Raw genomic sequence first — 16188 nt, forward strand, 5'->3', positions numbered from 1 at the left:
CCAAGTGGTCTGGTATGGCATCTGGAGCCAGCCAGGATGCATCTTGGCCATGTCCTGTTTATGTGGTGCAGCCGTACCCTCTTTAGCTCAAACAGCGAGTCCTGTGCCATTCAGGAGCAATGATGTATCTGTATTTCTCAGCAGTATCTCTTGCCCTGTGACTGCAGTAGAGCTCAGGCACCACAGTTTTATGCGTTTGGATGATGAAAATACTGGGAAAATCTGAGTGCAGAAGGGAAGGATGCCTGCCTCCTTGGAAAAGACTACCTAATGGCAGGAGAAGCATCAAGGTTAAGATACAGGCAGTTTACTGGCGTAAGGCTTTCTTTTATCCTTTCCAAGGCCCCTTAAAAAGGCTAAATATCCCAGAATCTCAGATATTTGGGAGCAATGTTATTGAGGCTGTGAATAAGAAAGATGAAAGACAACTTGTTGAATATCTTGGTAGTGCTCCTTTTTAAAGCTGAAAAAAATCCGCAAAGAGAACAGCTGTAGTCTGTTTTTACAAAGAGAAACAGATGACTTTTGTTGCTGAACTTCTCTCTTTAAAACTGTCCGTGGTGTGCCCAGATCTAAGATTACTTTGGTTTGTTCCTTGTGTAGCTGCAGAGCTTGTTTTGTTTTTTAATGTTACTTGTGGTAAATTTTCTAAACTTCTGTCTATACATTATCAGACTCAAGTAATATGGATTGAGAAAAAGCCTGACTTTTTGTAGTTTTCTTCAGTATTGACCTTTATTAGAGACTCGCAAGCTACACAGAGCTAATGTTCTCTTGCACAGGGTAAAAATGCTATTTCTACAAACACTTACTTGGAACTTCCCCTAGAAGAGGACTCAGGATTGTTTACAGGCTAATTTCATGAGAAATCATTTGTGCTATTACAGTTTGATTGGGAAAAGTAGGGGTTTACACGCTTATCTTGTATGCCAGATATTTGACATAAATTGTTATTGCTGCTTTGGTTTCATGCCCAATAGCCTCAGCTGGAGCTAGGGTAATTCAGGGAAGTACTTCAGATTTATTCACAGCAGCAATACAGCAATACATGGGCTGAAGTTCTGCTGAATGAGCCTGTTATTGAAGAGCAGCAGCTAAGCTGTTCGGTGAAAAAGCTGCAACAAAACCGTAACTTGGCAGCAATAGGTCTTCCTCCTGCTCGCCCAGCTTAATGAGTGAGGGAACCTGCTGGAGGAGAGGGATGAGAAATAGAAGGAAGGCAGCAGCGTAACCCAGTGAACTGATTGTTGGCCTTGAACCCCATTTCCTAGCCTGGACCCCTTTTTCTGTAGCCAGTTTCCCAGCTTTGGAAAGAACTTGTTAAATAGGGTGGTGGTGTGGACTGGCTGGCGTGCTTGTGCACCGCTACCCCTTTCTGCATCCTTCCGGCGCCACGCGCCCTCTGCGGCAGGCCCTGCATCACTTTACTGACAGGAGTTCTCCCTTTAGCTTTTTCTTTCCCTTCTTTGCAGCTTATGAAACATCCGTCACTCACAGCGTAAGGCTGCTTCCCAGTGCTAAAGCCAATCGGCACAGAGCAGCTTCAGACTTGTTTTTTTTTTCTTTGTCTCTTTTCCTTTTTCCTTTCTATGCTGCAGGGAAAGTAATAAAGAGTTATTACTCCTCACTGGTTGAAGAAAGAGCATGTGCTGTACAGAGTAGTTTAGAAATGTCATTATTGTCCTTTTTCTATCTGTTGGCATTACATTTCCTGTTTAAAAAAAAAAGTGTGCGCATGGGGCCGGTGGGATGACAAAGGCTGAAGAGCTCCTGCCTGGAGAGGAACAGATTTGATAACGGTGGGTAGCCCTTTTTTCTGCATTGAGCACTTAGACAAGCAAAACAAAGTCCATGTTGAATTAATGCATTGCTTTCTGGAACAGGGAGACTTTTTCCAGAAGCAGGTCTGACAACGGCGGGGTGGAGCAGAGAAGGGGGAGGGCGAGCACAGACTGCTGACTGCGAGGAAAGTATTTTGAAAGAAAATTCTTCTGTGGTTTGGAAGATGTAGGACTGGGGCTGTTGCGTTTTGCTGAGAAATCATTAATTGGCTAATTTCTAGCCCAACTCCCCCCTCTGCCACCCCCTGGCTTTTCAAGCAAGGCTCAGGTCACAGCAAGTTGGGGGTATGTACAAACACCAGCTGGGCAAAGGAAATTATTCCCTTACTTGGTTGGCTCCTAAAGTGCTGGAGATAACTTGCACACTCCTTTATGGAGACAGAAAGGAGCAAATGTATAAAATATAGGTGAGGGAGGGGCATGTGAAACTGCTCAGACCTTGGAAGCAGAAACGTATGAGCTCTGGCCATCTGCCTGGTAGCGATGAGGCTGATTAGGCAGGCCTGGAAGCGTGTGTGGTATTTGAGCTGCCTAAATGCAAGGATCCTGTCCCAAATAGTTTACAGCCTAAACAAAGAGAAGGAAATCTGTGCATCAAAGGAGCCTGGGCAAGTGGTAATTTGGCATGCATCTTATTGCTACCAAAAGGTTTTTCGCATTGGAAAGTGATGCTTATTGGTGTTTTGAAAACCTTTTAGAGAAGGACTGAAATTAAGCTTGTTTGGCAAAGCAGGAAGTTGGGGTAGGTAAAGCTCATTTTAAGGAGGATTGAGAGCTTTGGGTCCTTTGAGACCGTGAAGGAGGGAGCCTACTCTCTCCCTTTGTATGATACAGGATCATATGAACTGCATGGAGCTGGGTTGGAAAAGAGGAGAGGATTTGGAGAAGCAGGAAATACAAGGAGGCATAACACGCAAGAGCATGCAGCAGGACATTAAAGCAAGATGCAGCACATGCAGAGGCTTGAAAATTCAAATGGGACAATTGAACTAGATGTAGCACTTGGTAGGACTCTGAAGCACCAGACTGATGTGGTGCACGAGCCTTGGGCAAGAGTGCAGTGCACTGGCGGGCCTGGATGGAGAGCAGAGTCCACCAGAGGTGGCTAACTGTGCAAAACTGGTTGGAGGGCCAGATCAGAGCTCTAGCAGCAAGGAGACAATTGTGAAGATGTTAGAGAATGGAGCTGTTACCTTGGTGATAGACTAGGAGGAATCTGAAATAACCAGTGCCAAGGGAATTGAGAAGACTGAATAAGGAAGACTTGGAAAGCACTACTGAAGCTCTTATGTTACAACTCCAGCAATAAAAACGTAGGCCTGCTTTCTTTGACCTGACAGCAAGTATAAATCCAGGCAGCCAGAGGAGGGACCAAGTTGCCTTCTCAAGATGCCTCATGACTTTAATGTGTAGTTTGTGTGAGCACACATGCAGAACCTGAAGTTGTGGTTTGACAGAGGGGATTGGAGGCAACCTCATGAGATGTCAAGTTCAGTGTCTTACCCTTTCAGACAGTTAGGTATCATTTCATCAGGAACTGCTGGAGCTTCATCTTAGCTGCTTTGGGTTTTTTCTTCTCTAGGAATGATGTCTTAATGGGTCACCTGGCATGGAAAATGCCATGCCCAATGCCTTAAAATTCCTTGAGATTCCACTTTCACCAGTAGACAGAAATACTGCAGATGAAATAAATGGCCTTTTGGCCATATGCTGATTAAAGGGAGCAATGTGATGGAATGGACGCGTCTGCTGGCTCTTTGATTACAAACTATAATCCCACACAAAAGGAAGAAGCATGAAGCATTATTGTGATGGTCTGCAATTATCCAAAAATAAATGTCATTGGCATTAAGTCCTCCTAAATTATAACAAGTTAAATGCAGCATCACTAGCTCTTCTGCAACTAGTTTGTAGCTTTATAGCCATTGAACAGGTTGGGTGAGAGAACTATTTCAGTACTCCCTACGCTGACTTCAAAGCCCACCTCTTACTACTTGATACCCATTGCCAAGGTGCCTATAGGTCATCTTGCCATACTATAAATCATGTGATTTGTGAACTTTATTATGAATCCTGTTTATGCATAGTTGCGGTTTATTGAATCACATCTTAAAATAGATGGGAGAAGCCATGCAGACACTCTTGGATTATCCAAGCCTGGTTTTAGAACATGTTTCATATGGATTGCCTTGACTCTGTTTTCAGCGGTCTCAGAAATAAGTCTCTCTTTCCTCAAAATTAAGAGAAGCTGCACCAGGAGTGGCTTGGCTTAGTACAGAGATAAATTTTACAGTTTGTGGTGGTGCTGCTAAAAGAAGCAGTTTCACCTTTCCCAGCATCCTCCCCTCTCCTCTGTGCTGGCGCAACTCTGTGCAGCTCTGCAATGAACCAAAGCAGAGGACTGACTCAGGTTCAGACTAATTTCTCAGTCAGGTTAGCTTCAGGTCTGGTTCATGGCACAGTCATGAACTGCGCAAGGAAAGGTGGAGAGTGTGAGGCAGGAAGAAGGAAGGAAAAGGGAATTTTCTCAGCTGCAACACTAACAGAGCATTCATGAAACTGTTTTAAAAGCAGCTTTTTAGCTTTAAAACTATTGCTACTTGCATATAGAAAAGGCCTCAGCTTGGCAGCTGACAGTCTGGCTATCAGAGCACCATTATGGTACTGGAGGGAGACAAAATGGTTGAGTTTTAGGTTTTTATTTCCTAACAGCTGTGGAGGGGCATTAGATGTCTGTGGCTTGTGAAGATGAGTGACCCATAATTCTCAAATACCACTGGCTTCCTTGTACTAAGCCTGATGAAAATAGCATGGTTGAATATGTCTGGGGCTGCTGCCGTACAAACCGTGTACTCTCCCTAGCAGTATTGCAGGGTGTTGTACAGCTCACTGCTTTGTCCTCTGTCTGCGCATACCTCCCTGCTGGCCTGCAGCAACATGGAGCGCAGCTGTGCGGGATGCCAGAGTGGGTTTCTTTGCAGGAACTTTGCAGGAACCCGCACAGGGGGTTTATAGCTTGGTGTTTTTTTCCAGCAACTAGTGGACTGAGTGCTGAGCTTCCAGGGTGCATGTGGAGGCTGTGTAGAGCACATCTATGAGGAATGTTGAGTGGGTGGTGTGGGTTGGGTAGTCCAAACAGTACAGAAATTCTTGTTTTAAATAGTGTGTGTGTGTTTGGGGGAGAGAATGTCACATACTGATGCTTTCCTTCCAAGCTAAATGTGTTGCAGTTGGATAATGCACGATGTCACTGACTTGCAGGGTAGCTCTTTTTGCCAAACAGGCTTTGCTTCCTTGTGTGCCTTGTTCAGGTTCACTAGTGTACTTGAATTTCCAACAGAGGTACCTCACTCAGTTCAGCTGGGGAGATGTCTTTGACCCACAAATTAAAGGTAAAGAAATATAAATGATGTGTGCTAATTGGGCTATTGACAGATCTCTGGATATGTAGTGCAAAGAACAGATTTCTTCATTTTCAGATGATCTTGAGGAGGAGCAGGACTCTCGTCCCATTATTGCCCAAGAACAGCCTTTTAGCTGGTGGAGTTATTCAGAATCTCGTAGCGAAGTTTACCCTGCCCACTTGACCTCAGCAGTGAAGTTGATGCAGTGGAAACTGTAGCTGGGGAATACACATTATACTTTTGTTTGCATTTTTTGCTGGTAATTGTTAAGTTAAAACTTGATGAATCAGAAATAAACATTTCTTTATTCTCTGCAGATCTGGGCATACAGCTTTGACGGTAGGTCTTCTGGGATGGTTCACTGACTTGAGTGTTATACCATTGCCTGTAATAGTATCTGAACAAATAGCATGATAGTTGAAAATTGTCAGTGTAACTCAGTGCAATGTCTTTCTACTGGCTGATGCTCTGCCAATTCTCTCCTGAAGCCACTTATCTGTTAAGTCTTTCCAGTAACTTTATGTATCCATCATGAAGTGTCAAGTATCTCTTCTTAAAGACTTTTGAATAATAATTTGATATGTCAAATGCTACATCAGTCCTCTTAAGTGACACGTCCACTGCAAGTTCCAGTGCTTTCCAGCAAGTGGTGATTTATACATAACATCCTTTGGCTAGAGATGGTCTTTGAGAAGCAAACCAGAATTGCACTTGGGTTTCAAGGGGGCCCGTATCTCCAGAATACTGTTTAAGTTACAAACCTCATGTGTGTTTGTGGTATCCCCTGCACCACTGAAAGAAACCAAACGTGTGTAATCTTGGAAATGACTGCAATTTTTTGCTGTGAAAGCACTCTGCAAGGGGAAATTTTAATGGTGGCTTCCTGTTTTTGATCTGTACACTTAAAAATAGAACTACTAAACAAAAACATCATAGGACCCTCTTTTCTAAATGGATTTTTAACTCATTTGTGATTGTCTTGCTTCACGGGAGAATTTTTTCCCCTTCTCTTCCCTTTCCACTTCCCCTTAAGTCTCTTCTTCCCCTTGCTCCCTCTTGTAAGGAGGAATCACCAGAAGCCTCCTCTTTCAAACAGCAGTAGTCTTGGGCTGAAAGAAGCAAGGCTGAAGAATTAAGTAATGGATTGGCTCGGGGGCCAAACAGGACAGCGGCAGCTCAGAAAAGCCTGCTGGGCTCGCATGAGCATCCCCACTGTCGTGACACTTGGGAGGGGATGCTCCATCCCTACCAATTCAGTGTTCTAGTTCGTAGAACCGGTCAGTGCCCCTGACGGGCAGTACCAAGTGTGTCGGTGTACAGGACAAGACAAGAGTAGCAAGAGGCAAAGCAGAAACCTCAACGCTGGAGGCTCCTGAGGGCTGCCCTGCAGTAAACCTGCCAAAAGCTCAGGGGAGAGGAGCTGCAGCTCTCCAGCAGAGGATGGGGCTTCACTGTGCAGCCCATTGCTGCTTTTTCAGTGTACCAGCCCAACAGCTGGTTCAGTCCTTACCAGCCCACTTGAGCCAGAATGAGAGGAGTTGGTGTAGGTCCTTCAAAAGATACATCTTTGCTTTTCTGACTTGCTTTGAAACTAACTGGAAAGGATGTACAGGAGTAGATGGCAGGGAGGAAGGCAGTAACGCACAGGTAGAGCAGTAGTGTGTGCCCATGTGCATAGCTGCAAGCCCAGAAGTTGTGTTTACAGCAGTAGCAAGCTATTCTAGTACTTTGCATGGGTCTATCCTTTCCCCTGGTAGCCACTCACCTGTATGTAGGATGGAGACAGTGATTTGTGTGGGTAGAGGTAGGGATCTAATGTCTGGAAGGTGATTGCATCCCAGGCTGCAAAGAACTGTCACCCCAACTTTGACTTCTCATGAATGATCATACTTGGAAATGCTGGCAGAGGCTGATGGATGACCATTGTGGTCTCAGTCCCTCACCCACAAGAAGTCCTGCTGGAGCAGAAGTTTGGAAAGCTGCATACAAATCCTGGAGCGAACACTTTGCTCGTGACCTCCCCTGTCCTCCTCAGCAGAAGGAAGCAGGCTGTTCCTCCAGAGTGGGACTGCTTTGCCCAGCAAGAGGAGCTGGAGCTGGCTGAATAAAGATTGCTTCTGCAGAAGGGACTGCTGTTTACACGGAGGAGAAATAAGATAAACAGAAACTTCTCTTGTAGCTGCGGTGGCAAGAGTGAACTCTGATAGCCTGGGTTATAAAGGGGCTCTGGTATGTGGGAGAGACAAAGCAGAGCCTTCTTCCAGAGCTCAGCAAACACATGGTTTAGCTCTTTATTATTGTCCTAGAAAAGTCCCTGGAGGCTGTCTGAGGCAATGTATTTCTGGGACAGTGCTGCAGCTCTAGATACCTGCACTTTCTCTTGGCCATCTCCTCTTGGGGATGAGTTCAAGCTGCCTTGGGATCTTCTGCTGTTCAGTTTAATGCTTGGGTTTTTCCAGGTGATGGAAATCGGACACTTAACTCCTTCAGCAGCAGTCAATTTAAATAAAGAAAAATGAGTTTGCCTTTACTCTGCAGAGCAGAAACCCAGCTAGGAAAGCTGTCCTGTGACTTTGAAGCCAGGTTTCATCAGCTGCATCAGCAGTCATCAGACCTGATTTTGTATCAGAGTAATTCTGTGGGGAAGGTGTTGGATCCTGATGGTGCTAATTAGAAACTAGCTGGAATTCCTTAGCAGTAATAAAGCAGCTAAAACAGCCCTTGTAGGGGAGCTGGAGAGATTCTTTTCCTCTAGGAGGCAAAGGTTTTGCCAGGTATTTTTAACTCCATCAGAATTAAAAGGATCCAAATGAGACCAGTCAAGGGAAGCTGGCTTCAAAGATGTAGTTTTGCTGAACTTGCTGCCATCAGATGCTTTGCCAACTTTTTTTTTCCTTTTTGAGCTAGTATTTCTTACTTTGTCTCAGTAACGTTTTTCTTTAAAGTTTCCATACTTCACCCAGCAACAAAATGCAATTGAGCCACAAAACCAAACATATGGTTGGGTCTGCTTCACTCTCTCCAGAAGAGTGTTTGCCTCAAGCCGCTGCACCTTTGCTTAGCTGCTTTGTTTGACAGCGGTTGGGAATGCTGGATTCACTTAATTTCTTGCCCACTCCTGTGCAATGATGCCCCCCTATTTGTTCCCAGCCATGCCTTGTTGGGACTGACAGTAGAAAATGTGTTGGGAAGGCCTATTTGGGTGCACTTTATTGCTTGTTCACTGCCTTTTTATGTAGCCACAGAAACTCATGCTGTTTCATGCACTACAGCTTGGGTTCAGGAAAGTGGTTTGGTAACACTTCCCCTGCCTGCTGATGCAGAGCAGGAGGCCAGCAGTTCACATTGTCAATGCCTCAAGCCAATGGATGAAAAGGTTGATCTTGAGTGTGATGGAAATACAGCAGTAAATGACTCCTGGTGGGTAAGGAAGTTGCTGAGAAAGTGTTCGTTTCTTCTGCTCCTTGTCTTCCTCTCAACAAGTCTGCTCACCTCTGCCTGGCCTGGAAGGGGATGACTGTTAGAGATGAGTAGGGATGCTACATTTCTGACTCAAACACCAAACTTGAAATCTAGCTTGTGCTTTTGAGGTATGCCTTAGCTCTGAGCCTCCTTTAGCATTGCCACCTGTGTATTTCTCTAGAGTGAGATCCAGTGAAAGTCTGTTTGTAAACCACTTCAACCCGTGGATGCAAGGTGCTGTATGGTCTCCTGTTAAATGCAAAGCCTTTTATTCTCTTTTTTCTTTTCTTTTTTTTTTTTTTCTCCTCTTTAAAGCTGTTTCAAGCTTGTCTCTGTAGACCTGTGCTGCGTGATGGGTCGGCCCCTCTGCGCTGGGGAAGATAGGTCACTCTTGGGATCCAGGGCTCGGGTTTCAGTAACAGGATGCTTAACGCAGCCATGTGCGTGTTCAAAAGAGCCAACTGGCTGGAGCTCCCGCGGTGACGCTGGGCTGATTTGGCAGCCAGGTTGATTCTGTCAAGTTGCAGTACGGGAGTGAGGTCCGGCTTCAAATCCTCTCTTACCCGCTCGAGGAACCTGTCGGGGGGGGACGGGGGACTCTCGGGGGACTCCGTGTCATTATTGGCGTGGAAACGCACTGATTATCAGCAGCAGGGTAGCGGCGAGGGGCTGATTATCTGTCATGTCGTCAGCGTAAATAATCAGCGGGCCCCTGAGCGGGGCTCCGCCTTTGGTAATGGCTCCACGTAATCGCTGCACAACAGTTTAAAAGCGAGCGGAACAGAAAAACAGCTGGACTAATTCTGACCCTAACTGATGTTGCCTTTTCTCCCTTCACCAGAAGAGAAATATGTCACTATCCAGCCGTACGCCAGCCAGGGGAAGGATGAGATTGGGTTCGAAAAAGGGGTCACCGTGGAGGTCATCCAAAAGAACCTGGAAGGATGGTGGTACATAAGGTAAAAAAGCCGTGTGGCCAGACTGCCACGGAGCCTGCGACAACCACATTTTTTCTGATAACTCACTTAATGTTGACATTTAAATAATTCTGTAGCTGGGCAAGGAAACCCAAATTATCCATAAGGCATCTTGAAGAAATGTAAAGAAAAGGCTAAGTCAATATAATGGCAATTAAAGTAACCTTGCAGCATCTGCAAAAGCTGTGGGCTATTCCAGTGGGGAAATGCCTTAACTTCTAGGTTTTCCRTCCTTCAAGTTAAAAGCCCAGATTTCAGTTTAGATCTGTGGGTCCTAACAAGGATTTCTGTTGTGCRTAACTTGAATATGTTTCCAGAATAAGAGTTTGTTTCTGTAACACATTTGAATCTATTTATAGCAATCCTGAAAGGCTGACTGTGGTCTGTTGAGCTGCGTGGGGCAGGTGGTGCTATTTTTAGGGATAAGAGATCAATTTGCTGGCTATAGCCTTTCTTTTCCAAACTTATTGATGGTTTAAACTGACTTGCTTAATCTTGCGCATTCAGTTCAGGCAGGCAGGTGTGTACAGGKAGTGTATTCCCAGGGCAGGTGAAGTTATTGCATATCTAATTTTATTTATTATTTATCAGGGACAGCAGTCGGAGGAGACCTGTGACTTAAATCCACTTTTTAAATGCTTATGGGAAAATGTAGCTTAGGTGTGTCTCAGATGGTGACATAAGGTGTCAGGACAAGTTGCTTAACAAGAATTTTCTCCGTCTAGGTTCACACAGCACTTTGTTTTGTGCCTCTGTTGTGACTCCCCTTGGTTTGTATCACGTGCATCACTTGGATGCGTGGGTCTGGCAGTGCTGTGTCATCCCATTTCTCTTCAAGGAAGATGTGATACAGCAGCTTAAAGGACATTTATTTCTCAGGCAGCATAAAACATTTCATCTAGTCGCATTATAGTGGTGACTTCCCCCTTTCTCTCCCTAACTCCTGACTTGCTTTTGTTYGAATCTTGCTTGATTTATCAGCTATGATATGAAGACTATGAAAGTGCTGACTGAAGCAATGTTGTTGTCTTTCTTGATGTCTTGTACCTAGAAAATGGTTTTTTTTTTTGGGGGGGGGGGTGTTTTTGTTTTTTGTTTTTTCTTCTAATGCTCCCATAAGGGGAGGAGGTTAATAAAGATTGTAGTAGAGCCGGGAAGGCACTCCAGATAGGAGGAACTCAAAATGCCTGGGTTCGGTCAGGTCACATTTTTTTCTCCTTTAATCATTCACAGAAGTTGAATCCAAAGCTGCAGATAGAAGAACTAAGAACACATAAGCTTTGAGAGAACAGCCTTGAATTTATTCTGAAATTCCTCTCCTTCTGAAATACAGCCTTATTACTACTATAGGTTCCCCTTCATATTAACAGCTCTACCATAAGCAGATTTTTCTTTTTTTCTTTTTTTTCTTTTTTTTCCTGCAGACATTCCTTTGGGCCGACCCAAAGTGCTCATTTTTCTAAGAATAGAAGCACAAGTGTGTGTGTGTGAAGTTTTATAGCAGTAGCTCATTCTGGCATTTGGTAACACTTGCTGCAGCAGCTTAATTGCGCCTTCATGCAAATCAACGTGGAGGATATTGGATGCCGCAGGCTCCCGGCAGYGGTCGGGGAGGGAGGCAGGAGTGCAGCGTGCCCTTGGCTGCTCTGTAGCAGGCATTTGGAGTTGAGCAGCTCCACTTTTTGCTGCGAGGTGGGTCAGACCTCACCGGGTGCATATGTCCTGAGCGCTTTGGGGATCAGCCGTCAGCCACATGGAGGAAAAACCTCTGCTGCCCTTGGGTAGTGTTCTGCAGTCTTGCTAGAGGATTAATCTGCTCTTAGAAATAACTTTTTCTGTGGGTAATACCTCTGAAAATGTTGGCGTGGTGATCCGTCCCCAGGAAGCTGGTCCTTCACAGCCCAGATAGTTGATCTCAAACTTCTTGTACAGTTTATTATGCTTAAACTGCTATGAGTGCTGCTCAGAAAATGATTTCTCTTACTCAGCAATATGTCTTTGAGTATTCAGTATCTTAAAAGGAGCAACTCCCTCTCCTGCGGTGAGAGCAAGGGGAGAGGGAGCAGGAAGAGACTGCAGATGAATCCTGCTGCTGTGGTGTCTGTTGTGCTGGACAGCAGAGACTGAGCACCCACATCAAGGTCTAGAAATAAAAACAAATCCAGCCGCTTGCAGATGGAATCCACCTTAAAGGCATTAGCTTGTTCCACCTTAAATATGTAATTTCCCCAAATTCCTGGCCATGTGCTGATCCTCATTTCCTGTCCTTCTTTTTCTTTTTTTCTTTTTTCTTCTCTTCCCCCCCCCTCCAGCCCCCCCATTTGCTTCCCTCTGGAGTGATTCCAGTGCTCTGGAGCTGGAAAGCAGATGTGACTCTCATACTCAGACTCACAGAGGCACTTCTGACTTTTTTAAACATTCCTATGGTTTGAATCCATTTTTTCCTTCATGTAATATTAACAGGGAGGGTTTTGGAATCACAGTGGAGCCAAATCATTGCACTAAATTCTGTAATGCTCCAATTCCATTGTAGTGGAAGCTACAGTTAATATTGGTGTCCTTCATTATTTTGCCCTGTGCACAATATGATTTTTTTAAAAAAAGCATTTGGACTTCAGAGAAGCATATGGAGGGCTCTGTTGTAGGATCCTTGTTACTGCTCTATTGAGGTAGTGGATCTGTGCACTTCCCATTCTGACCACAGTGCAGTTTACCAACTGCCATGGCCATTCATCATTTAGATCTTCCTTTGTATCAGTTACTGTCACTGGAGGTAATCTCATGGTGCCCGATCAGGACTGCAGGCAAGAGAAGGAGCAATGTGCTACTTGAACTTTTTATTTGCCTGCTGCTTCATTTTGTGATTTGTCATGAGCCTGAGCCCATGTGATGAAGTGCAGTTGAGGTGGTGTTAGCTGAACTGGAATGAGAAGGAATCTGGGATAAGGTTTGCAGTGTCTGCTGTAGGTTGTGAATGTAAATGAAGGAAGGATATTTATGGTTCAATTCTCAGATACAAAATGAAGATCATTACTAATTCAAGATTTCTTGAAGATTTCTTGGTTACTTCTTCCACCTATAAAATGGGGAGATGAAATAGTCCTCTAAGGTGATGTTTGCAAAGGGCTTTGAGATTGCCAAGTGCAGGGACTAAGGTAAAAAAGCAAGCCTATTTGGCTTACATAAGTAACTTTTATTTGTGGGATTGCATCTGGCAGCTATTGCTTAGCCTTAACTTCAAGTTGAATTTACTAACTTGCACAAAGAAATAACCAGCAGCTGCCCCTCTTCTGAGGGTATGTTGCCCGGAGTTAACTGTCCAGCTATTGCTGCTGCTATTCATTGGGGAAACAGTGTGAGATCGGAGGTGTCTGAAGCAGCAGGGCTATATGGACTGATCCAAACACATATAGTTGGCAGGAGAACTAACGAGCCAGTACAGAATCTGTCTGTTGCTGCCTTTCTGATCTTAAACATATTAAGTCTCCCATAAACTAAGGTGGAAGGGAAATGTTTTTTCTTGCTGATTTTTGCACAATCACGCTCTGTTGAAAGTAACCTCTGGAACTGGAGCGCTCAGTGCGTTGGCCGATGTGGCTTTCTTGTCTTGGCAGACCGCAAGCCTGACATCTTCAGATCATGTAAAGTTGTAAGGTTCCTTCAAAACTACTTCCCTGCAGCACAGGCAGCAGAAAGCACTGGTCAGTAGCTGTGCAAAAGGGGATGGAGTCATCACTTGTCACTGCTTGAAAATGGCACTAAGATGCCACAGTGGGGGACATGGCATGTATTGAGGGTTTCTTTTGTTTTGGGTGTGTGTTGTGGGGTGTCTGTGTGTTTGGGTTTTTTGTTTTGTTAGTCTCCATGCTGCAAACCCAGCTCAGACCTTTTTGGATACTTTTCTTTGACAGCAGACTCCTTGAAGACTTGACACTAAACTCTCTGAGCATGGGAGATCCCAAACCCTTACCTTCATATGTGGCAGGGCAGATAGGCAGGGAGAAGCGGTATCTGTTTGTTGCCCTGGTTGACCTAGATGGGCAGGGAGGGAAAGGCAAACTTCTGGGCATAGAGGTCCTCATGCTGTTTGCTGAAAGTACTGACTTTTGTTCAGCAAGACCCTAATGAAGTTTAGGGAAGCACCCCTACATTGCTTTGTCATTTTTCTCTGTAAAGTCCCGTTGCCACTGAGTGTTTTGGTGTAGTGAATGAGCCCACGATATGCCCTGCAGAAGAAATCTCACAGCTAATCTCAGAATCTAAGCGTTTGCATGGCAAAGTTGCTCATCTGATAGAAAATCAGGGAATGCTTTGCTAACATCCCCCCCCCATCTCCTTCCTCTGTTGTCTAATGAGTCTCCATTTTCATTAAAGAGCCTTAGAGTCCTACTGGTTTAACCTTTGTATTTCCTGCAGATTTCCTGAGCACCAGGAATTTAATGGTGCCTGCTTTCCCACTTACAGTTCAAGCGCCTGCCTTGGGTCTCTTAAGAGATTAAAGGGAGAAGGGTTTCAATGACTCACTCTGTAGCAAGTTAGGGTTTCATTAGGGAAAGCAGAGTTCATCCATGTGGTCTTCCCTGGAGTCTGATTGTAATCTGAAATCCCTGCTGAGGTGTTAGGAATGGCAGGAGTTAGAAAAACCATCATCCCAAAAGCCCAGTGGTGAAAAAATGGCTTCAGTTTGAAGTACAGTAAGCGCAGTCGGTCTTGTGCTCTGGGAACGCTTACTGGATTCAGGTATCTGTTCAGATTTCCCAGTTTATTTCTTCAGATGGCTCCTAGCTTGTTCAGGAAAATGAATCTTCATCAAAGCTATTTTTCTTTAGTCAAATAGTTTCTTGACCTTACACTGACAGAGTAAGCTGCAATGGTGGGTTTTTGTTTTGGGTTTTTTTGAGTCCTGAGTTAAGTCCTTAGAAAAGTTAATCATACAGGGCTGGCAGCTATGGGAGGAGGGGCAGGGTCCGTTTTTATAGTTGTGGGTGGGAAGCTTGCACAAAGTCCTGCATACTGCAGGCGTGGGGCCTCTGCTGGGATGAATTTCACCCTTACTTTAGCCCTTTTCCATTATGAGTTTCCCCTAAGATGGATTAAAATCCCTTATTCATTGGTTTGCTTTTTTGCTATATGAGGAAACACTGAGTCTGTCCTATACAATCTAAATGTGGCATGAAACAAACTAGTGAAACTCTTTGCCTGGTGAGTAACTGTATTCCTTACCCAAAGAGACTCCTTCCTTATGGTGAGCAGTAGCACCTCTCTTTTTACAGCAGTCAACAGTTCACTGCTAGCTGAGCTGACTTTGAGATGCTTAACCAATAGGTAGCAGATGAATAGAGACCACAGTAGCTTATCTGAGAATTGCAAGTTTAGTTTTATATTAAACCCCATCCTTTTTGCCTTAGTAATTGCACCTGGAATGCATGACATGGCTGGGTTTATGACAGTATTTCCTTTTTTTTATTTGCAGGTATCTAGGCAAAGAGGGCTGGGCCCCAGCTTCGTATCTGAAGAAGGCTAAGGATGATCTTCCATCTAGGAAAAAGAACTTAACTGGGCCAGTGGAAATCATAGGAAACATCATGGAGATCAGTAACCTGCTGAACAAGAAATCATCCACCGACAAGGAAACCCAAGCAGAAAATGAGACCTCAGAATCCCACATCACCAAGAAGGAAATCAGCTTGCCCATCTTGTGCAATGACTCTAATGGCAATGCCATGATGACCCCAGACAAGCAGGCATCCAAACTGGCCCAGGGGTCCCCAGCTATAGCAAGGATAGCACCACAAAGAGCTCAAATAAGTAAGGCAGTAAAGAAGTTTGGATTTCCACTGGTTTGCAGTGTCTCTTTCTCTGCCTTTTGTAGGTGGCATTGTCTGTCGGTTAAGGCCCTGTGTGTCCTGGTCTTGCAGCTGAGGCTGCATGAGCAGATCTTTGCTCTTGTCTGTGGATCTGCAGGGACTCCAGAACACAGTCGTTCCTTAGTAGCGATAGTTTGTTTGCTTTGTTCAAGGGCTGCATGTGTATCTTAGCTGATATGCAGTTACTTAATATGTTTTTTTCCAGAGAAGTGTTTTATTTTTGAACACTCTAAAATGTGCCCCCCTGCCCCCCTCAATAATGCAGATGATGTGATGGTGTTTGAGTCAAGGAGACCACCTATGCCTTTTCTTACCTTTGTTTTGCTGTTTTCCTGGGCAAGTTGCTATAATGTGTGTTTTTATTTCATCTGCAAAATGCAGATTTTTAACTCTAGTCTGTGCAAGGAATGGCAAGATACTATGACAGAAGATGGTATGAGTGTTATTAATTCAGTGGATTATTTTTATTGCTGGGGGGAAAACTAGACACTAAGCCAATTCCTTGCTGGCCATTCTCCATTGGAGCTGGTCAGTTCCAGCAGAAAATATAATCTACTATTTTCTGGCAGTGATTTCCTCTTGAATTTCCTAGCTTTGCTGAGATGAATAGCAAATTTATCTTGGTATCTCTAACATT

At 44.5% G+C, this 16188-nt stretch overlaps 1 protein-coding gene across 1 annotated transcript in view; it reads left to right on the plus strand.

The window, feature by feature from the left end:
- SH3PXD2A (SH3 and PX domains 2A) overlaps positions 1-16188 on the plus strand; it is a 217631-nt gene that overhangs the window by 194584 nt on the left and 6859 nt on the right. Inside the window, exons 9-10 of the mRNA XM_026069724.1 lie at positions 9549-9666; positions 15158-15492. Coding sequence (XP_025925509.1) covers positions 9549-9666; positions 15158-15492 — 453 coding nt within the window. The remainder of the gene's footprint in view (positions 1-9548; positions 9667-15157; positions 15493-16188) is intronic.

The sequence above is a fragment of the Apteryx rowi genome, unplaced genomic scaffold, assembly GCF_003343035.1.
Source record: "Apteryx rowi isolate R43461 unplaced genomic scaffold, aptRow1 scaffold_3, whole genome shotgun sequence".
Lineage (NCBI taxonomy): Eukaryota > Metazoa > Chordata > Aves > Apterygiformes > Apterygidae > Apteryx > Apteryx rowi.